Source organism: Cetorhinus maximus, chromosome 29 (genome assembly GCF_964194155.1).
Source record: "Cetorhinus maximus chromosome 29, sCetMax3.hap1.1, whole genome shotgun sequence".
Classification (NCBI taxonomy): Eukaryota; Metazoa; Chordata; class Chondrichthyes; order Lamniformes; family Cetorhinidae; genus Cetorhinus; species Cetorhinus maximus.
In genome coordinates this window covers 26,074,757-26,097,348 of record NC_135907.1, presented here as the reverse complement: position 1 = coordinate 26,097,348, position 22,592 = coordinate 26,074,757, and the positions used below count along the sequence as shown (strand labels likewise).

The following is a 22,592-nucleotide window of genomic DNA, read 5'->3' as shown; positions in this document are numbered from 1 at the left end:
TCTGAAGACCAGTCAGATCTGAAGATAACAAAGGTATGGATGAAGAATTGAGCAGCAGATGAGCTGAAGTAGGCCAGAGCCAGGTAATGTAACAACAGGGAAAATAGATGATCTTGGTGATGGGGAGGAGAGTGTGTCAGCAGCTCATCTCGGGATCAAGTATGAGGTGGGGCCAGTTTAGCTCAGGACTGTGGGCCGGGGGGGGCGAGATGGTCGACGAGTCCCTGTGATGATGTATATGGTTGAGTTGAGTCACACATCGATAAATTTACCGTGGGCAGATTGGAACCATATTGATGGGCAGTTATCTGCAGGTGATGGCAAGAGGAGGGTCCTTAGGGTCTTGGCCTGTGATCCCCATGAGGAGGTTGTTGCTGCTTTTAATTATTTTTCCAATCTTGATGAGCTTCTGTCTGTTTCTAACAGTTTAGTCATAATGGCTGACCCTAGATTGGTACAGATGGAGCCCCGCCTCCTCCCTCCCACCGCCAGGGAGCCCCGCCTCCCCCTCCCACCGCCAGGGAGCCCCGCCTCCCCCTCCCACCGCCAGGGAGCCCCGCCTCCTCCCTCCCGCCGCCAGGGAGCCCCGCCTCCTCCCTCCCACCGCGAGGGAGCCCCGCCTCCCCCCTCCCACCGCGAGGGAGCCCCGCCTCCTCCCTCCCACCGCGAGGGAGCCCCGCCTCCTCCCTCCCACCGCGAGGGAGCCCCGCCTCCTCCCTCCCACCGCGAGGGAGCCCCGCCTCCTCCCTCCCACCGCGAGGGAGCCCCGCCTCCTCCCTCCCACCGCCAGGGAGCCCCGCCTCCTCCCTCCCACCGCCAGGGAGCCCCGCCTCCTCCCTCCCACCGCCAGGGAGCCCCGCCTCCTCCCCCCGCCGCCAGGGAGCCCCGCCTCCTCCCTCCCACCGCGAGGGAGCCCCGCCTCCCCCTCCCACCGCGAGGGAGCCCCGCCTCCTCCCTCCCACCGCGAGGGAGCCCCGCCTCCTCCCTCCCACCGCGAGGGAGCCCCGCCTCCCCCTCCCACCGCGAGGGAGCCCCGCCTCCTCCCTCTCACCGCGAGGGAGCCCCGCCTCCTCCCTCCCACCGCGAGGGAGCCCCGCCTCCTCCCTCCCACCGCGAGGGAGCCCCGCCTCCTCCCTCCCACCGCCAGGGATCCCCGCCTCCTCCCCCCACCGCCAGGGAGCCCCGCCTCCCCCTCCCACCGCCAGGGAGCCCCGCTTCCCCCCTCCCACCGCGAGGGAGCCCCGCTTCAGGGAGCTGACAACCAATCTGATTGGCCAACAGCTCTCTAGCCCCTGCACCACCAGAGGCTGCAGTGGTCAGGAATGGGACTGCAAGCAGCCCCAGAGCTCAAGTCCTGGGAGTCCAGGCCCAGGTAAGGTTTGAGGGTATCAGGGCAGGCTGGAGAGGTGAGGCTCAGGGGAGTGGTCAGAGAGAGGGATGGAGTGTTGGTGGAGTGACCAGAGGAGAGGGAGGACCTGTAGGGGGTCAGTTCTTCTACAGGATGTGCCCAATGAAAAATGGAGGCTGCTGATAGGGGCACCTCACCCTCCCACCACACCACTTCCTGCCCAAGGACTTAGCAGGACCACTTTCCAGGCTTCCCCCACCCCTGATCTCCTTCCCGCTAGCCTGACAATTGAGGCTGGATGGGAAGTGGCCCTTAAGGGGTCAATAATTGGCCAATGAAAGGCCTCAACTGGGGCAAGGGCAGGTTGGTCAACCAAGGTCTCGCCCATCCCAGCATAAACTTGCTGAGAGTTCGAGGCAGGCGGGAGCCCAATGGGAAGGTGATAAGATTTAAATTTTATGGCCATGCCCCCACCTACAAACATGCTGGCAAGGGGATGTAAAATTCGGCCGTAAGTCTCTATTCCAAGCAAATAAACATGTAGCAGAGGGACTGTATAAGAGGGCTTACAGGCACTAGTGTCATACACTACTCCTATGTTAAGACATGAGTCTTGAATACTCTTATGGTTGTTTAAATTACACTACATCATCCTGCACACCTAACACAAAGTTATTCTGTATTGGAAAGGAAGAATGATACTGCCAATAGAAGGAAATTTAACAATTTTGATGAAAAAACTTGGTGATGTGATGTGAAAAAACTTGGTGGTGTGTGCTAAGGCTATCACCACTTGGTGGTGTGAGCTTAAAGGCTATAACCACTTGGTGGTGTGAGCTTAAAGGCTATAACCACTTGGTGGTGTGAGCTTAAAGGCTATAACCACTTGGTGATGTGAGCTTAAAGGCTATAACCACTTGGTGGTGTGAGCTTAAAGATATATCACCACTTGGTGGTGTGAGCTTAAAGGCTATCGCCACAGTGTAAAAGCATCAATCATGCAAATGTACTACATCACCCACCAATATTACCACAATAAATGTAAAATCTCTCCTCTCACTGCACATTCAGGCTCTCAGTCCAATTACCTCAAATGTAACACTCATACTGCCAGAGATGTCAACACAGAACACGACCAGTGAATCATTGATATCTGCAGAGCTCATGGGGTTAGGGATGTGGATGTAAATCTGATCATCTCCAAGTTTGCCTTCATTGGAACGATAATCCAGACTGTTATTTTTGTTGCAAAATTCACATGTCCAAACCTGAGGGAAAATGGAATTTTTGTCAGCTGCTACTGAGGAGGATGAGATAGGTGTCTTAAAAAGAAAAATCAGTGTTTGAATAAATGAGGCAACATTAATCATTAAAACCATAGAAGTGTAAAGAAAGGAGAATGGCCACCTATCACATCAGATCTGTGCTGGCCCTTGACTCAAGCAATCCACAAGTAATCCCGCTAGTCCATACTTTCCCAATCTTGTACCTTCCTCTGCATTGAAAATTTAATATTTCCTTAAAAGATGAAATTTCTTCTGCCTCGACTGTTTCCTATGGCAAAACATTCCAATAACACACTGGAAAAAAATTACTCCAAACGAGTCTAGCAGATTGTGAGCTGATTTGATAGAGATGTTTAAAATGTCTAAAAAGATTTGATAAGGAGAAAAAAACAAAAAACTACTGGGGATGCTGGAAATCCAAAACAAAAACAGAATTACCTGGAAAAACTCAGCAGGTCTGGCAGCATCGGTGGAGAAGAAAACAGTTGACATTTCAGGTCCACACGATCCTTCAACAGAACTGAAGTATAGTTAGGAGAGGGGTGAAATATAAGCTGGTTTAAGGTGGGGGGCAGGGGGAGAGAAGTTGAGGGTGGGGTGGTTGTAGGGACAAGCCAGCAGTGATAGGAGCAGATAATCAAAAGATGTCACAGACAAAAGGATCAAAGAGGTGTTGAAGGTGGTGATATTATCTAAGAAAAGTGCTAATTAAGAATGGATGGCAGGATACTCAAGGTACAACTCTAGTGGGTTTGCGTTGGGCTTGGCGCAAACTGGAGGAACAGCACCTCATCTTCCGACTGGGCACTTTTCAGCCTTCCGGGCTGAATATTGAATTCAACAACTTTAGATCTTAAACTCCCCCTCCCCCCATCCCCACCCCGTTTCTCCCCCCTCCCTTTTGTTTTTTTTTGTTTTCAATAATTTATACAGATTTTTCTTTTCCTACCTATTTCCATTATTTTTAAATCTACAACTAATACCCTGTCAATCTTTCCACCCCACCCCCACTAGAGCTGTACCTTGAGTATCCTGCCATCCATTCTTAATTAGCACTTTTCTCAGATAATATCACCACCTTCAACACCTCTTTGATCCTTTTGTCTGTGACATCTTTTGATTATCTGCTCCTATCACTGCTGGCTTGTCCCTACAACCACCCCACCCTCAACTTCTCTCCCCCCGCCCCCCACCTTAAACCAGCTTATATTTCACCCCTCTCCTAACTATACTTCAGTTCTGTTGAAGGGTCGTGTGGACCCGAAACATCGACTCTTTTCTTCTCCACCGATGCTGCCAGACCTGCTGAGTTTTTCCAGGTAATTCTGTTTTTGTTTTTGATAAGGAGAAACCGTTTCCTCTGGGGTAATTATAAACAAGGGGACTTGTCTCCCAATTAGTGCTAAGTCATGCTGGAGTGAAAACAGGAAATGTTTCTCCCACAAAGAGTTGTATAATTTGGAATTCGCTCTCTCAAATGGCTACGGAATCTGGGGGTCAACTAGAATTTTCAAAACTGAGGTTTTTATTGGGGAAGGGTGTCAGGGGATAAGGAACAAATGTGGGTAAATGGATTCCAAGTCCAGATCAGCCATGATCTAACTGAATGTTGACTCCTAGTCACTGATTATCTTTCTTGGAATAACACATTTCCCCCTTCACCCTAATCAAAATTATTCATAATTTTAAGAACTTCTATTAAATCACCTCAATATTCTCTGCTCCAAGTATCTCAAGTCTCTCCCAAAACTAGTTTCCCAGCCCATTTCCATCTTAGTGAATCTATACTGTATGCTTGCTATTGCATTAATATCTTTTCTATTTTGACCGCTTGAAACTGCTGACAGACTCTAACTGTGGTCCTGCCAATGGTTTGTACAAACTTGTCGAGGGATAGTAATTAGAATGCATTGTGACCATTATCCAAATTAGGAGTTGGAAAACTTAGACCCATCTGTACCAATATTGGTTTCACTGGTTAAGTCATGGTTACTCTCCTTCCCAAGCTACTGAGCACATTGAACTCCCATCACTTTTGCTCGTAATTACCTTAAGATTGCAGGCAACCTCTGGACAGGCCAACTATCTGCTGCTGGAATTCAGCTAGTCAGGTATGAAAGGAAATGGTACAGACACTTTTTTTTATATAAGCATTTAAAAGTATAAGATCAGTTAAAGAGAAGATTGTCCTTCTCAAGGGCAATTAATACTGGCCTAGCCAGCGACACCCACATCCCATGAAAGAATTTTTTTTTTAAATCACTCATATAATCTAAACCAAAAACAGAATTACCTGGAAAAACTCAGCAGGTCTGGCAGCATCGGCGGAGAAGAAATCAGTTAACGTTTCGAGCCTTCATGGCCCTTCGGCAGAACTGAAGCATAGTTAACTATGCTTCAGTTCTGCCGAAGGGCCATGAAGCCTCGAAACGTTAACTGATTTCTTCTCCGCCGATGCTGCCAGACCTGCTGAGTTTTTCCAGGTAATTCTGTTTTTGTTTTGGATTTCCAGCATCCGCAGTAGCTTTTAGCTTTTTGTTTTTAACTCATATAATCTATATGTGGAGGCTGAAGGTATGGGGGAGATATTAGATAAATATTTCGTATCAGTTTTTACAAAAGATGATGGGAGTTAGACTAGTTGAACTAGAGGGGAATATGGAACTCCATCCCAAAAACTCAACTTGCTCATCATGATGAGAATCAAAATTCCCATTAGCACACAACTGAATTTAGTCTAATTGGTCTAAAGTTCCCAGCTTGATCTTTCTCTTCCTTCTTGAAATAAAGTATCGGCACAGTAACTTTCCAGTTCCAAGGCACAATATTACAGGAGGATTGAAAAACTGTGGCCAAAGCCTCCACTATCTTATTTCTGAACTATTTCAACAGCTTTGGTGATTCCCTCTGGGCCCTGACACTGATCCACCTCCACTTTTGCTATTTTATTAGAATAAATTCCCTTTCGATAGTTATTTTGAACAATTGTTCTATATTCATTTCTAGTTCGCCTATGTTCTCAGCTGTTTCAAGCGGTCAATTTTTAAATGTTCATACAAAACACTTCCTGTCTCCTTTTATAGTATCTGCTATTATGGGGCCTCCTTCCCTTTGACCCAGCAGCACTTCAATGCTAGGCCCCGGGATGTACTGCACTGCCTGAATCTCACCGGCCTGAGTCGGAAGGTCGGGTAAGATATGATCAAAAGAAATGAAGGTAAGCAATTGGACACGGAGCAGCAATCTGACGCTGATTTCCATTATAAGGAAGTTCAGGCCCATGATTTGTCCATGCAACTCTATATCGTGATACACCCTCTTTTTACCATGTAGGAATATATTTTTTGAACTTTATCCAGCTCATACTTGAAGACTTCCACTTCCATAAATTTGTTTTTGCTAATATTTCTTCCTAATTATTTGAGCCAGGCCTACTTATTTTCTTCATTCATATGGTTGGAGAAAGAGTTATAGTTCAATGTTGAGGTTAACAATCTATTCAATGGCTTCAGTTGTTGCTGTGTGAATGGTTGTGATACCATCAGGGAATGGGTCTCTCAGGGCAGGAGTTTAGTATGTGGGTGATAGTCTTCGACTTGGATGACCACAGTCATGGTTTGAGCTGTTCTTCATGTTCCACTTGTGGAGCAGTGGATTCATCTTCCCCGGCCCAGACACAAACAGTTGAGGGTCGTCCACATTTTCCATGGAAGGTTGAAACCTGGGACTTCACACCACTCGAGTCAGTTACTGTTAACTGGATCCACGCCAGTTGGTGAAGCTAAAACTAAAACACAGCTGCTTTCTTTGCTGAAGAGAGTTTATTGACTTAGTTCACAGTCAACACTACTCCAACCCCCCAGTGCCCCAGCTATCCCCATTTATAGGTGCACAAATGCCCATCGCCTGCTTAACAATGTAACTGCCATTAAACCTTAACAAAGTAATTAATAATACATTGATGGTTACAAGGCTGTGGTTGGTGATGTCTGTCTCCCAGGAGGGAGACAGCAAACATCACAGGTCCCCCTGTTAAAGCAAAATTTTCAACCTGAAAATCTGCAAACTAATGCAGTCAAGAAAACAACCCCGGACTCTCTGTCCAAACAGTCAAAACCCGCTGGAAAATAGCTTACTTATATCTTTGACTCTTTGTTGTATTTACTCCTGTTGACCCTTCAATGCTGTGGTTACTATCTCCCAATTGTTCTATTCTCACATCTGTTCTTTGCCATTAGTTGATTCCCCAGAACTAAATCAAACAATACCCAATCTTTATAAGAAGAAGAGTCATATGGACTCAAAACATTAACTCTGTCTTTCTCTCCACAGATGCTGTTAGACCTGCTGAGTTTTTCCAGCATTTTCTGTTTTTGTTTCAGGTTTCCAGTGTCTGCAATATTTTGCTTTTATCCAAGTGTTTAATTCACTGCCACTCTCTCCCAAGAATGCCCACCTTGAAGAAGTACTGCTCTTTTGTCCAACAGGATTTCCGTTTGTCTCTTTTGCCCCGTTCACCTTCATTGCTTTCCATTTCCCTCCTGGTGTTTGACAAGTGTGTTTACCAAAACTCACTTTCGCAGCCATATTTCCTTCCTCAGTGACTGTCTGTCTCTGACTTACCCCACGTGGATTCCAACCGAAGTTCCATCCCTCATGTTTCGAACCCACCCAGGATTACAGGTATCTCCGGGACATACAACACTCCCCGGTCTGCTGTTCTCGTCGCATTCTGATACCCAATCTTTGTTGTAGTTGAAACAGACTGATCTAGGAAGCAGTTCTGGATGCATTTTAAAACACCTTACCCACTTTGACCATCAGCACCTTTGTTTCACTCTAACACAAAACCAAAAACAGATGCTGGAAATCTGTAATAAAAAAAAAGTTTCTTCCCATCTAAGCCTTAAAATAGCATTAAAATATTGCATTCCTCTTACTATGAACTATGAAGTTGTATTTCTACAATGTTTCAAAGGCGATCCACACACCCAGATTCTAATGGTGACCAGCTGAAAGAAGCAGAAATGTCCTTTTCCTTAACGTACCACATTCAAGCAGCCTGTGCAGAGACTGTCTTACTCACCATGGCGTGCAATTCCTGTACCTTGCTGAAAGTAGACATAGCTGCTGAACAATTCTGGCAGTACACTGGAGCACACATCTGCGGCTTTGCTGCAAACCAAAACATTAAGTGCTAGAACGCTGTAGTCAACAAGGAACAAAGCCTGAATGTATTTCACTCAGACTGCAAATACACAAATATTTTATGCAGTTTCTATTACAGCTCAAAGGTTAAAAAATAAACGATATTCTGCAGGAGCTTAATCTCACAGTGGAGCACCTCAAACTTTAGGGGCTGGATTTTTGTGGCATTGTGGAGACCCTGGGACCTTCCAAAATGACAGACAGGAGCCAGATCCAGGAGCCCCCCACCCCCCACTATTTCTCACAGATCCTATTTTTGCCGGGGGTTGGGGCAGGGGTGTGACTACAACATGTTGGAAACCTGAACTCAGCAGGACAATTTGAACTGTGCGTCGAGTTCAAACAGACCCCAATTTCACTGGAGCAAGATGGGAGTTACAAATTCTTAGAGAGGTTGTAAATGCTCTTGAAGGGCAGATAAGGTCTGTAGAACTGTCAGGTGTCAGGTTATATAAATGGCCAGCCTTTTAAAAATTAGGGCAGAAAACTGCCTGTCTGGGTCCGTTGAAAAAATTCTGTTCTAGCAGTTTCAATTGCTGTTTTTTGATATAACCCGAAGTGCTATCATTACAGCATTATTAGTAGTTGACTGCTTTTTAAAAATGTATTTGTTCATGGGATATGGCAAGGCCAGCATTTATTGCCCTTGAGTGGGTAGTGAGCTGCCTTCTTGAACTGCTGCAGTCCATGTAGGTACACCCATGGTCAGGAAAGGAGTTCCAGGATTTTGACCTAGTGACAGCAAAGGAATGGCTATATACTTCCAAGTCAGGAGTGTGTGGGGTTTGGAGTTGAACTTGAAGGTAGTGGTGTTCCCGTGCATCTGCTGCTGTTGTGCACAACCTATCTTTATCAAAGCGGGGGGCTGTAAGTTCACAATTTGGTTGACTGCTCAAATAGATTAACAACAGGTTAGCTGTCTTTAATGTGGGGCTACCAATCCAAATGGTTATTTTTCTTGGAGATTAAGTAAATGAAGGGATTTAAATTTATTGAATAGGCTTTCATGAATGGGAGTTTTTTTTAATATAGTGAAGTCTGTAATGAATATTTAGAACTTCATTTTATTTCATCTCAGCTTGGCTCCTGAGGTCTGTCTTTGGTGAATACTGGATGAGTTGGCAAGGAGGGTGTAAGGGGAGAGGGTGGTGGGTATGGGACATGAGTTGTCACTAAGTTGGTTTAGGGGTTATTGTGGACAAGAGGCGAGTGGGGAGCTACGAGGAGCCTTTGGGGATGGGCGGGGTAACATAAGTTGGCATGAAGCATGTGACGATTTACTCCAGCTGTACAGAATCTTGGTGCGACCATATCTGGAATACTGTGTACAGTTTTGGTGTCTCTTTTTGAAAAAAGATATAATTGCATTAGGAGCAGTTCAAAGAAGGTTCACTAAACACATTCCTGGGATGAAGGTCTTGCCTAATGAAGAAAGCTTGAACAGATTGGGACGATACCTATGGGAGTCCAGAAGAATGGGAGATGATCTTATTGAAACAAATAAGATCCTGAGGGGACATGTTAGGGTGAATAGAGGGATGTCTCCACTTGTTGGGGGGCTGGGGGTGGAGACGAGAACTAGGGGCCACAGTTTAAAAATAAGAGGTCTCCCTTTCAAGACAGAAGTGAGGAAAACGTTTTTCTTTGAGGGTTGTTAGTCTGTGGAATTCTCTTCCTCAGAAAGCAGTGGAGGCTGGCTCATCATTTATTCAAGGGCGAGTTGGATAGATTTTTGATAGACAAGGGAGTCAAGTGTTATGGGGGAGCAGATAGGACAGAGACCACAATCAGATCAGCCACGATCTTACCAAATGGCAGAGCAGGCTCGAAGGGCCGAATGGCCGACTGACTCCTGCTCCTAATTCCTATGTTCCTCTGTTCCAATAATGTTAGTAAAGTGAAATTATGCAAAATGGAAAAGCAGCATTTTTTTTTAAGTGAGAGATTACTAAATGTTGGCGCTGTAGCCTTTATTGTAAGTGGATGGAGTATAAGAGCAAGGAAGTTTTGCTGCAATTATATAGTGGGGAGGTGATGGCAGAGCGGTATTGTCACTGGGCTAGTAATGCAGAGACCCAGGATAATGCTCTGGGGACCTGGGTTCAAATGCTGACATGGCAGATGGTGGAATTAGCCTTTATTGTAAGTAATGTGTTAATTAAAAGTCGACTGATTGTAAAAACCCATCTGGTTCACGAATGCCGTCCTTGCCTGGTCCTACATGTGACTCCTACAGCAATGTGGTTAACTCTTAAATGCCCTCAAATGTTGTATCAAAGTCCCAAAATAGGAATGAAACCAGACGGACCACCCGGCATCAATCAAGGCACCGGAAACGACAGTGGCAAACTCAGCCCTGTTGACCCTACAAACCCCTCCTTACTAACATCTGGGGGCGAGTGTCAACATTGGGAGAGCTGTCTCACAGACTAGTCATCCTCACGGAATCATATCTTACAGATAATGTTTCAGACACCACCATCGTGGTGTCAGGTGGCTGCACAGTGGTATACAGTCCCCACTGCCCTCAACATCGACTCTGGACCCCATGAAGTCTATGGCATCAAGTCAAACACGGGTAAGGAAATTGATAGACTCATAGATGTGTACGGCATAAAAGTAGGCCATTCGGCCCATCGTGTCCACACGGGTCAACAAACATCTGACTACACTAATCCTATTTTCCAGCCCTGGAGGTTATGGCAATGCAAGTGAATATCTAAATACTTCCTAAATGTTACAAGAGTTTCTGACTCAACCACCCTTTCAGGCAGTGAGTTCCAGACTCCCACCACCCTCTGGATGAAAAGATTTCTCCTCAACTCCCCTCTTAGCCTTCTACCTCTTACCTTAAATCTATGCCCCCTGGTTATTGACCTCTCCACTAATGGAAAAAGTGCCTTCTTAGCCACCCTATATATGCCCCTCATTATCTTATACTCCTCTTATCAGGTCACCTCTCAACCTTAGCTGCTCCAAGGAAAACAACCCCAGCCTATCCAAGGACTTAGTTTCATACCCTTACGCCCTCATCTCAATGAATTTTGGGCTCGGCACGATGCTGAACTCTTCTTCCGCCACCTTCGTCGCCGTGCTCACTTCTTTGGGCAGGAGTCCTCTCCCCGTTCAACGGATCCTTTTACCCACCTCCAATATTCTCCCTCCACCTGGACCCCTCCCTCTGGATTCTTACCTTCTCTTGACCTTTTCTTTGAGAACTGTCGGTGTGACATTAGTCGTCTCAATCTCTCTGCTCCTCTCACCCACTCTAACCTGTCTCTCTCTGAACTTACTGCACTCCGTTACCTCAGGTCCAACCCAGGTCATCAAACCCACTGACAAGGGTGGTGCTGTTGTTGTCTGGCGCACTGACCTCTACCTCGCAGAGGCTGAGCGTCAACTCGCAGACACTTCCTCCTACCTCTCCCTGGACCATGACCCCACCACTGAACATCAAGCCATTGTTTCCAGGACTGTTACTGACCTCATCTCCTCTGGAGATCTTCCTTCCACAGCTTCCAACCTGATAGTCTCCCAACCTCGGACGGCCCACTTCTACCTCCTACCCAAAATCCACAAACAGGACTGTCCCGGCAGACCGATCGTGTCAGTCTGTTCCTGCCCCACAGAACTCATTTCTTGCTATCTTGACTCCATTCTCTCTCCCCTTGTCCAGTCCCTTCCCACCGACATCCGTGATTCCTCTGACACCCTACATCATATCAACAATTTCCAGTTCCCTGGCTCCAACCGCCTCCTCTTCACCATGGACGTCCAATCCCTCTACACCTCCATCCCCCACCAGGATGGTCTGAGGGCCCTTAGCTTCTTCCTTGAACAGAGGCCCGAACAATCCCCATCCACCACTACTCTCCTCCGTCTGGCTGAACTTGTTCTCACACTGAACAATTTCTCCTTAAACTCCTCTCACTTCCTCCAAATCAAAGGTGTGGCTACGGGTACCCGCATGGGCCCCAGCTATGCCTGTCTCTTTATGGGGTACGTGGAACATTCCTTGTTCCAGTCCTACTCCGGCCCCCTCCCACAACTCTTTCTCCGGTACATCGATGATTGCTTCGGTGCTGCTTCATGCTCTCATCTGGACCTGGAAAAATGTATTAATTTTGCTTCCAATTTCCACCCCTCCATCATTTTCACATGGTCCATCTCTGACACTTCCCTTCCCTTCCTTGACCTCTCTGTCTCAATTTCTGGTGATAGACTGTCCACCAATATTCATTACAAGCCTACCGACTCCCACAGCTACCTCGACTACAGCTCCTCACACCCCGCTTCCTGTAAGGAGTCCATCCCATTCTCTCAGTTCCTTCGCCTCCGTCACATCTGTTCTGATGATGCCACTTTCAAAAACAGTTCCTCTGACATGTCTTCCTTCTTCTTTAACCGAGGTTTTCCACCCATGGTCGTTGACAGGGCCCTCAACCGTGTCCGGCCCATCTCCCGCGCATCCGCCCTCACACCTTCCTCTCCCTCCCAGAACCATGATAGGGTCCCCCTTGTCCTCACTTATCACCCCACCAGCCTTCGCATTCAAAGGATCATCCTCCGCCATTTCCGCCAACTCCAGCATGATGCCACCACCAAACACATCTTCCCTTCACTCCCCCTGGCAGCATTCCGCAGGGATCGTTCCCTCCGGGACACCCTGGTCCACTCCTCCATCACCCCCTACACCTCAACCCCCTCCCACGGCACCTTCCCACGCAACCGCAGAAGGTGCAACACCTGCCCCTTTACTTCCCCTCTCCTCACCGTCCAAGGGCCCAAACACTCCTTTCAAGTGAAGCAGCTTTTCACTTGCACTTCCCTCAATTCAGTCTACTGCATTCGCTGCTCCCAATGCCGTTTCCTCTACATTGGAGAGACCAAACGCAGACTGGGTGACTGCTTTGCAGAACACCTTCGGTCTTTCCACAAGCATTACCCAGACCTCACTGTCGCTTGCCATTTCAACACTCCACCCTGCTCTCATGCCCACATGTTCGTCCTTGACCTGCTGCAATGTTCCAGTGAAGCTCAACACAAACTGGAGGAACAGCACCTCATCTTCCGACTAGGCACTTTACAGCCTTCCGGACTGAATATTGAGTTCAACAACTTTGGATCATGAACTCTCTCCTCCATCCCCACCCCCTTTCCGATCCTCCTCTTTTTTTTCCAATAATTTATATAGATTTTTCTTTTCCCACCTATTTCCATTATTTTTAAATTTATTTCCATCCATTGTTTTATCTCTGCCTTTTAGCCTATTTCGATCCCTTCCCTCTAACCCACCCCCACTAGAGCTATCTGTCACTTGCTTGTCCTGCTTTCTACCCTTAATTAGCACATTCCTTTAGATAATATCACCACCTTCAACACCTCTTTGTCCTTTTGTTTGTGACATCTTTTGGTTATCTCCACCTATCACTGGCCCTTTATCCAGCTCTACCTGTCCCACCCCCCCTTAAACCAGCTTATATTTCACCTCTTTTCTATTTTTACTTAGTTCTATTGAAGGGTCATTCGGGCTCGAAACGTTAACTGTGTTCCTCTCCGCAGATGCTGCCAGACCTGCTGAGTTTTTCCAGGTATTTTTGTTTTTGTTTTGGATTTCCAGCATCCGCAGTTTTTTGCTTTTATCCCAGCCTATCCAATCTTTCCTCATAGCTCAGACCCTCCAGCCCAGGCAGCATCCTGGTAAATCTCCTCTGCACCCTCTCCAGTGCAATCACATCCTTCCGATAATGTGGTGACCAGAACTGCACACAGTACTCCAGTTGTGCCCTAACCAGTGTTTTATGCAATTCCCGCATAACCTCCTTGCTCTTGTATTCTATGCCTCAGCTAATAAAGGCAAGTATTCCATATGCCTTCTTAACCACCTTATCTAACTGCCCTGCTACCTTCAGGGATCTGTGGATATGCACACCAAGGTCCCTCTGATCTTCCGTACTTTCCAGGGTCCTACCATTCATAGTGTAATCCCTTGCCTTGTTAGCCCTCCCCAAGTGCATTACCTCATGCTTTTCTGGGTTAAATTCCATTTGCCACTGCTCTGCCCACCTGACCAGTCCATTCATATCCTCCTGCAGTTTACGGCTATCCCCCTCACTATTTACCATCCCACCAATTTTCATGTCATCCGCGAACTTCTTGATCATACCCCCTACATTTCAGTCCAAATCATTTATGTACAGCAAGGGCCCCAGCACTGAGCCCTGTGGAACCCTACTGGAAACAGACTTCCAGTCACAGAAACATCCCTCTACCATCACCCTCTGCTTCCTGCCTCTCAGCTAATTTTGGATCCAATGTGCCACTTTGCCTTGGATCACAAGGGCTGTTACTTTCTTGACCAGTCTGCCATGAGGGACCTTATCAAAAGCCTTGCTAAAGTCCATGTAGACCACATCAAATGCATTGCCCTCATCAACACTCCTGGTTACCTCCTCAAAAAATTTGATCAAATTTGTCTAACACGACTTTCCCTTAACAAATCCATGCTGACTATCCCTGATTAATCCGTGTCTCTCCAAGTGCAGATATATTCTGTCCCTCAGAATTCTTTCTAGTAACTTCCCCACCACCGAGGTTAGACTGACTGGCCTGTAATTTCCTAGTCTATCCCTTCCTCCCTTTTTTAATAATGGGACAATGTTAGCATCCTCCAGTCCTCTGGCACCTCACCTGTGGCCAGAGAGGATTTGAAAATTATTGCCAGGGCCCCTGATATCTCTCCCCTTGCCTCCCTCAACAGCCTGGGATACATCTCATCCGGGCCTGCAGATTTACCCACTTTTAAGGCTGCAAAACCCGTCAGTACCTCCTCTCTCTCTATGTTAATTTCCTCTGATATTTCACAGTCCTCCACCCTGATGTCTATACCTGTGTCGTCCTTTTCTATTGTGAAGACCAACGCAAAGTATTCATTGAGGACTGTACCCACATCTTCCAGGTCCACGCTCACATTATCTCTATGGTCCCTAATTGGCCCTACTCTTTCCCTAGTTATTCGTTTGGTCTTTATTTATTTAAAAAACCTGTGTTTTCCTTTATTCTATCCACCGATGCTTTCTCATGCTCTCTCTTAGTTTTCCTAATTTCCTTTTTAAGTTCCCACCTGCACTTTTTATATCCTCTAGAGACTCGGCCGTATTGAGCCCTCGGTATCTGCCTGAAGCTTCTCTTTTTTTCTTATTCCTAACCTTTATGTCCCTTGACATCCAGGGTTCTCCGGACTTGGGACACTCCTTTGTCTTTACAGGAACATATTTACCCTGTACTCTCGCTATTTCCTCCTTGAATGTCTCTCACTGCTCGACACAGTTTTATCTACAAGTAGCTGCTCCCAGTCCACTTGGGCCAAATCATATCTCATCTTAGTAAAATTAGCCTTTCCCCAGTTTACAACTTTTATTCCCAGCCCAACCTTATCCTTTTCTATAACTATCCTAAATCTAACTGAGCTTTTGTCATTATCTCCAAAATGCTCCCCTACTGATAGGCCTTCCACCTGCCCGGGCTCATTTCTGAATATTAGATCCAGAACTACCCCCTCCCTTGTTGGACTTTCTTCGTACTGGCTAACAAAGTTCTCCTGGATGCAACTAAAGACTTTTGCTGCCCCACCCCCGACCTTGTGTACTAAAGCTATCGCAGTTAATGTCTGGTTAGGTCAAATGGCCAATTATTGCCTCCTGCTGATTGCCATTCTGCCCTCCCTCAGCTGGTGAATCAGTGCTTCTCCATGTTGAACAACACTTGGAGGAAGCACTGAGGGTGGCAACGGCACAGAATGTACTCAATCGCCAAGAGTGGCTCAGTAGCGTCACTAGCCGAGTCCTAAAGGACATAGCTGCTAGACCGGGTCTGCAGCGGGTGGTGAGGGAGCCAACAAGAGGGAAAAACATACTTGACCTCATCCTCACCAACCTGCCTGCCGCAGATACATCTGTCCATGACAGTATCGGTAGGAGTGACCACCGCACAGTCATTGTGGAGACAAAGTCCCACCTTCACATTGAGGATAGCCTCCTTCATGTTGTGTGGCACTACCAACGTGGTAAATGGGGTAGGTTTTGAACAGATCTGTGGGCCATCAGCAGCAGCAGAATTGTACTCAACCACAATCTGTAACCTCATGGCCCAGCAAATCCCCCATTACCATCAAACCAAAGGATCAGCCCCGGTTCAATGACGAGTGCAGGAGGGCATGCCAGGAGCAGCACCAGGCATACCTAAAAATGAGGTGTCAACCTGGTGAAGCTATAACACAGGACTACTCGCGTGCTAAACAGCATAAGCAGCAAGTGATAGACAGAGCAAAGCAATTCCGCAACCAACGGGTCAGATCTAAGCTCTGCAGTCCTGCCACATCCAGTCGTGAATGACAGTGGACAATTGAACAACTCACTGGAGGAGGAGGCTCCACAAATATCCCCATCCTCAATGATGGAGGAGCCCAGCACATCAGTGCAAAAGATAAGGCTGAAGCATTCACAACAATCTTCAGCCAGAAGTGCCGAGTAGATGATCCATCTCGGCCTCCTCCGGAGGTCCCCAGCATCACAGACGCCAGTCTTCAGCCAATTCGATTCACTCCACGTGACATCAAGAAATGGCTGAAGGTACTGGATACTGCAAAGGCTATGGGCCCTGACAATATTCCGGCAATAGTGCTGAAGACATGTGCTCCAGAACTTGCCGTGCCCCTAGCCAAGCTGTCCCAGTACAGCTACAACACTGGCATCTACTCGGCTATGTGGAAAATTGCCCAGGTATGTCCTGTACACAAAAAGCAGGATAAATCCAACCCATCCAATTACCACCCCCATCAGCCTACTCTCAATCATCAGTAAAGTAATGGAAGGGGTCATCAACAGTGCTATCAAGCAGCACTGCTTAGCAATAACCTGCTCACTGACGACCAGTTTGGGTTCTGCCAGGGCCACTTAGCTCCTGACCTCATTACAGCCTTGGTTCCAATATGGACAAAAGTGTTGAACTCCCGAGGTGAGGTGAGAGTGACTGCCCTTGACATCAAGGCAGCATTTGACCGAGTGTGGCATCAAGGAGCCCTAGCAAAACTGGAGTCAATGGGAATCAGGGGGAAAACTCTCCGCTGGTTGGAGTCATACCTAGCACAAAGGAAGATGGTTGTGGTTGGAGTCAGTCATCCCAGCTCCAGGATATCACTGCAGGAGTTCCTCAGGGTAGTGTCCTCAGCCCAACCATCTTCAGCTGCTTCATCAATGACCTTCCTTCCATCATAAGGTCAGAAGTGGGGATGTTCACTGATGATTGCACAATGTTCAGCACCATTCGCGATTCCTCAGATACTAAAGCAATCCATGCCCAAATGCAGTAAGACCTGGACAATATCCAGGCTTGGGCTGTCAAGTGGCAAGCAACATTGGCAAGTGTCAGGCAATGACCATCTCCAACAAGAGAGAATCTAACCATCACCCCTTGACATTCAATGGCATTACCATCACTGAATCCCCCACTATCAACATCCTGGGGGTTACCATTGACCAGAAGCTGAACTGGACTAGCCATATAAATACTGTGGCTGCAAGAGCAGGTCAGAGGCTGGGAATCCTGCAGTGAGTAACTCACCTCCTGACTCCCCAAAGCCTGTCCACCATCTACAAGGCACAAGTCAGGAGTGTGATGGAATACTCTCCACTTGCCTGGATGAGTGAGGCTCCCACAACACTCGAGAAGCTTGACACCATCCAGGACAAAGCAGCCTGCTTAGCACCACATCCACAAACATTCACTCCCTCCACCACCGACACACAGTAGCAGCAGTGTGTACCATCTACAAGATGCACTGCAGGAATTCACCAAGGCTCCTTCGACAGCACCTTCCAAACCCACAACTACTACCATCTAGAAGGCCAAGGGCAGCAGATGGATGGGAACACCACCATCTGGAAGTTCCCCTCCAAGCCACTCACTATCCTGACTTGGAAATATATCACCGTTCCTTCACTGTCACTGGGAATCCTGGAATTCCCTCCCTAACAGCACTGTGGGTGTAACTACACCACATGGACTGCAGCGGTTCAAGAAGGCAGCTCACCACCAACTTCTCAAGGGCAACTAGAGATGGACAATAAATGCTGGCCCAGCCAGCGAAGCCACATCCTGTGAGTGAATAAAAAAGTATAGAGCCTTGATGAAACCATACCTTCTGTATAATTTTGGTCTCCTTACCTACTTACTTGTCTTAGAGGGGCTGCAGTGAAGATTCACTTGTTTTGATTCCTGCAATAAGAGGCTGCCCCATGAGGAGAGATTGAGTAGAATGGCGCGACAATCTTTGGAATTTCAAAGAATGGGAAATGATCTAATTGAAATGTATAAAATTCTTAGAGGGCTTCACAGGATAATTGCTGAGTGGCTGTGCCCCATTGGCTGGAGTGTCCAGATCCAGGGTCATACTCTCAGGATAAAGGGTCACTTAGGCTGCGATGAGGAGATTTTTGCTCAGGGAATTGTGAATCTTTGGAATACTCTGCACCAGAGGCTGTCATTGCTCAGTCATTGAGTATATTTAGGACTAAGATCAATAGAAATCTGGACACTAAGGGAATCAAGAGAAATGGGAATAAGGCAAGAAAGTTGTGATGAGGTAGTTCAGCCATTATCTTACTGAAAGGCACAATACACTCGAGGGTCTGTATGGCTCCCATTTCCTAAGTTTAGGTGAAAGCAAAAAACTGCAAAATCTGGAAATGTGAAATAAAAACAGAAAATGCTGGAAAACTCAGCAGGTCTGACAGCATCTGTGGAGAGAGAAACAGAGTTAACGTTTCGAGTCTGTATGACTCTTCTTCAGAGCTAAAGAGAAGTAGAAATGTGATGAAATTTATACTGTTTAAGAGGGTGTGGAGCAGGTGAAGCAAGATAGAAGGTCAGGGATAGGTTACAGCTAAGGAGAGATTGACAAAATTGCCATGGACACAAGACAAAGGGAGTGTTAATGGTAGTGGCAAAGAGTAAAGAAGGTGCTGATAGAGGTATAAAGGTAAGATAGCAGAAGGTGTTAATAGCAGAAAAAGTGTCTGTGCAAGTACAATATAGAAACAAGATGGCCCTGTGGGGTGAGGGGGTTTGAGGAAAAAGGATTTTAAAAAATAAAGAAAGAAACAAATAAAATAATAACATTTAAAAATAACTAAATCAATAAAAATTGGATTAACAAAAGAGTGAAGATGGAGGAGAGAGTTCATGGTCTGAAATTGTTGAACTCAATATTCAGTCCGGAAGGCTGTAAAGTGCCTAGTCGGAAGATGAGGTGCTGTTCCTCCAGTTTGCGTTGAGCTTCACTGGAACAATGCAGCAGGCCAAGGACGGACATGTGGGCATGAGAGCAGGGTGGTGTGTTGAAATGGCAAGCGACAGGGAGGTCTGGGTCATGCTTGTGGACAGACCGAAGGTGTTCCGCAAAGCGGTCACCCAGTCTGCGTTTGGTCTCTTCAATGTAGAGGAAACCGCATTGGGAGCAGCGAATGCAGTAGACTGAATTGAGGGAAGTGCAAGTGAAATGCTGCTTCACTTGAAAGGAGTGTTTGGGCCCTTGGATGGTGAAGAGGGGGTAGGTAAAGGGGCAGGTGTTGCACCTTCTGCGGTTGCGTGGGAAGGTGCCGTGGGAGGGGGTTGAGGTGTAGGGGGTGATGGAGGAGTGGACCAGGGTGTCCCGGAGGGAACGATCCCTACGGAATGCCACCAGGGGGGATGAAGGGAAGATGTGTTTGGTGGTGGCATCATGCTGGAGTTGGCGGAAATGGCGGAGGGTGATCCTTTGAATGTGGAGGCTGGTGGGGTGATAAGTGAGGACAAAATCGGCAAACCAATCCCATGTCAGGCCTATGAACTCTGGACTCTTGGTTATGTCATTATGAATTATATTCTTAGAATTAATAAACAACTTTCAGGTAGGATTCTACGGACTGACTGTTATGTGACAGATACAGATTCAGGCATGACGTCCCTTACTGTCCAATACCTTTCTGACACTCTCACACAGAAACAGTGAGCAACTGCGTGTGGTATGGAGGCTTCCCACTGCCTGAAAAACACAACTCGGAGAAATCAATGGGGAAAAGTTTTAGCTTCAAAATGACGGAAGCTGACAGAGCAGCCCAGTGTCAGAAGCCTGAACCATTTTCAGATTCAGGCCTTACCGAGTGGTCCAGTGGCCTTTCTCCTCTCACCAGGTGGTGGAAAATATGCTGTGACCATGTGGAGCTGAGCTGGCACAGCAGGAAGTGGCAAGGCAAAGCCAAAGGCTTCAATGGGGTCAGGAGGACTTTTCCAGCTACTTAAGCAGCTCACCACCCATGTGTAGGACTATGATTTAGAGTGGCATAGTGGTCATGCCAAAGGCCCAGGCTAATGCTCCGAGGATATGGGTTCAAATCCCTTATAAATAACAAGAGAATAATTTATTTTTTTTAAATTGCTTCTACCTCCATTTCTAACCCTCCTAAAAATTCCATCTGGTCTTCTCAGGGCTTTTGCCCAAATTTTCACTGTTGGCCATTTGTTTCTCAGGTAAGGAATGGGGGATTTTTTTATTCTTTCATAGGATGCAGGTGTCGCTGGCAAGACCAGCATTTCTTCCCCATCACTAACTGCCCTTGAACTGAGTGGTTTGTTTGGCCATTTCAAAGGGCAGTTGAGAATCAACCACATTGCTGTGGGTCTGGAGTCACGTGTAGGGCCAGGCCAGGTAAGGACAGCAGATTTCCTTCTCTAAAAGGACATTGGTGAACCAGATGGGTTTTTCCAACAATCAATGATAGTTGTCATGGTTACCAAGACAGATTTATTCATTAATTGAATTTAAATTCCACTAGCTACTATGGTGGGTTTGAACCCATGTCCCCAGAGCATTAGCCTGGGCGTCTGGATTACTAGTTCAGTGACACTATCACAACATCACCACCTCCCCCTGTGGAAATGGAAAATTCCCACGCCCAGTACAGGATAATATTAACACTGTATTATGTGACTTGTACTGTACAACATGTGCTCTTAGCAATAGATTATGTGGTACAGTGATTGTAGGATCAGTGAATCTTAATGAATGTTAATATTTACCATCCTTGACGTTGACCAGCTTCCCCAAGTTCACCAACACCACATTGATGTTCCCCTTCAATTCTTCTTTCTCTTGCTGCAGAAATGCTGGCAAAAAAGGAATGAAAGATGTTAATGTTTCAGCAGCTAAATAAACACACCACAGTGTGAGGCACCAAGGACATAAAGCAAATACAATAGTAAAGTGTAAATAGGAGATAAGTAAATAGTAAAGGGTTCTGGAACAGCCCATAGGTGATGATTCAAATCACAATGGAAACTTGCAAAAGTGAATGGAATTTACCAGGCCAGATTGTCAAACAAACACAATTCAGACAATTATACCCTTAACTGAGTCAAGTCTCTGGACCAAACATGAAGCAGTCAGCAAGATCTCGGCGTATTAGGTAAAGAATGAAGCTTTCTCAGATATTGGCAGTTGGTTTGCCAGTGTGTGGGCACGGTTACAAAGTCAGGTGGGAAGGGCCCTGGAAAAGGTGCCAACAAGGACAAAGAAATGGAAACATTTTACTGATCACTGTTCCATCCCTGAGATGAATCAGTAGTTCTCCATGTTGATTATCACTGGGGGAGACGGTGTGTACTGGTATTGTCACTGGGCTATTAATCCAGAGACCCAGGGTAATGCTCTAGGGACCTGGGCTGAAATCCCATCACAGCAGATGGTGGAATTTGAATTCAATAAAAATCTGAAACCATTGTCATAAAAACACAAAACAAAAAACAAAAATGCTGGAAAAACTCAGCAGGTCTAACAGCGTCTGCGGAGAGTAAAACAGAGTTAACGTTTTGAGTCCATATGACTCTTCTTCATACAGACTCGAAACATTAACTCTGTCTTTCCTTCCACAGACACTGTCAGACCTGCTGAGTTTTTCCAGCATTTTTTGTTTTTGTTTCAGATTTCCAGCATCCACAGTATTTTGCCTTTATTGTATTGTCATAAAAACCCATCCAGTTCATGAATGCCTTTTAGGGAAGGAAATCTGCCACCCTTACCTGATCTGTGACTCCAGACCCACAACAATGTGATTGACTCTTTACCGCCCTCTAAAATGTCCAAGCAAGCCACTCAGTTGTAACAAACTGCTAAAAAGCCAATAAAGAATGAAACTGGGTGAACCGCCCATCATCAACCTCGGTACCGAAAACAACAATGGCAAAGTCCCCCCACCAACATCTGGAGGTGTCATGGTAGTATAATCATTTTCATAATATTTTGATTGTAAATTAGGTTTATTGTAAAGTAGGTTTATGGGGGGTTGTGTTGTTCTGTGTGTGAGAGATTTAATTACATTTTGTAGCCAAGCAGACTGCAAGTTGAAGTTATCAAAAGTAGGAAGGTGTAGAAGTGTCTTTAATACGCTAATGAGTAAACATGGATGGAGCCTTAGCATGTAAAGTGTGAAGGAATTTACATTTTTAGATAGATGAAGGGAGATTTGGTTTTCAAAGGGATCTGAGTCTGTTTACAAATAGCCAGACAGGCAAGGCTAAGGAATGTGTTTATTTTACTCAAGGGTTACTGACAACATATATTGGCGACATGAAAAGATTTATATTATGAGAAAGGCAAAGTTCCAAAGACATATGGAAACAATGGAATTTACATACTAAAAAGGGAGAAATATATA

The 22,592-nt window shown here is 46.3% G+C and overlaps 1 protein-coding gene across 1 annotated transcript in view; it reads right to left on the bottom strand.

The window, feature by feature from the left end:
* The window catches only part of LOC144669477 (circularly permutated Ras protein 1-like), a 104,276-nt gene that overhangs the window by 68,266 nt on the left and 13,418 nt on the right, over positions 1-22,592 (bottom strand). Inside the window, exons 5-7 of the mRNA XM_078531950.1 lie at positions 20,959-21,045; positions 7,721-7,809; positions 2,437-2,616 (exon numbers count right to left, since the gene is read on the bottom strand). Of these exons, the coding sequence (XP_078388076.1) occupies positions 2,437-2,616; positions 7,721-7,809; positions 20,959-21,045 (356 nt within the window). The remainder of the gene's footprint in view (positions 1-2,436; positions 2,617-7,720; positions 7,810-20,958; positions 21,046-22,592) is intronic.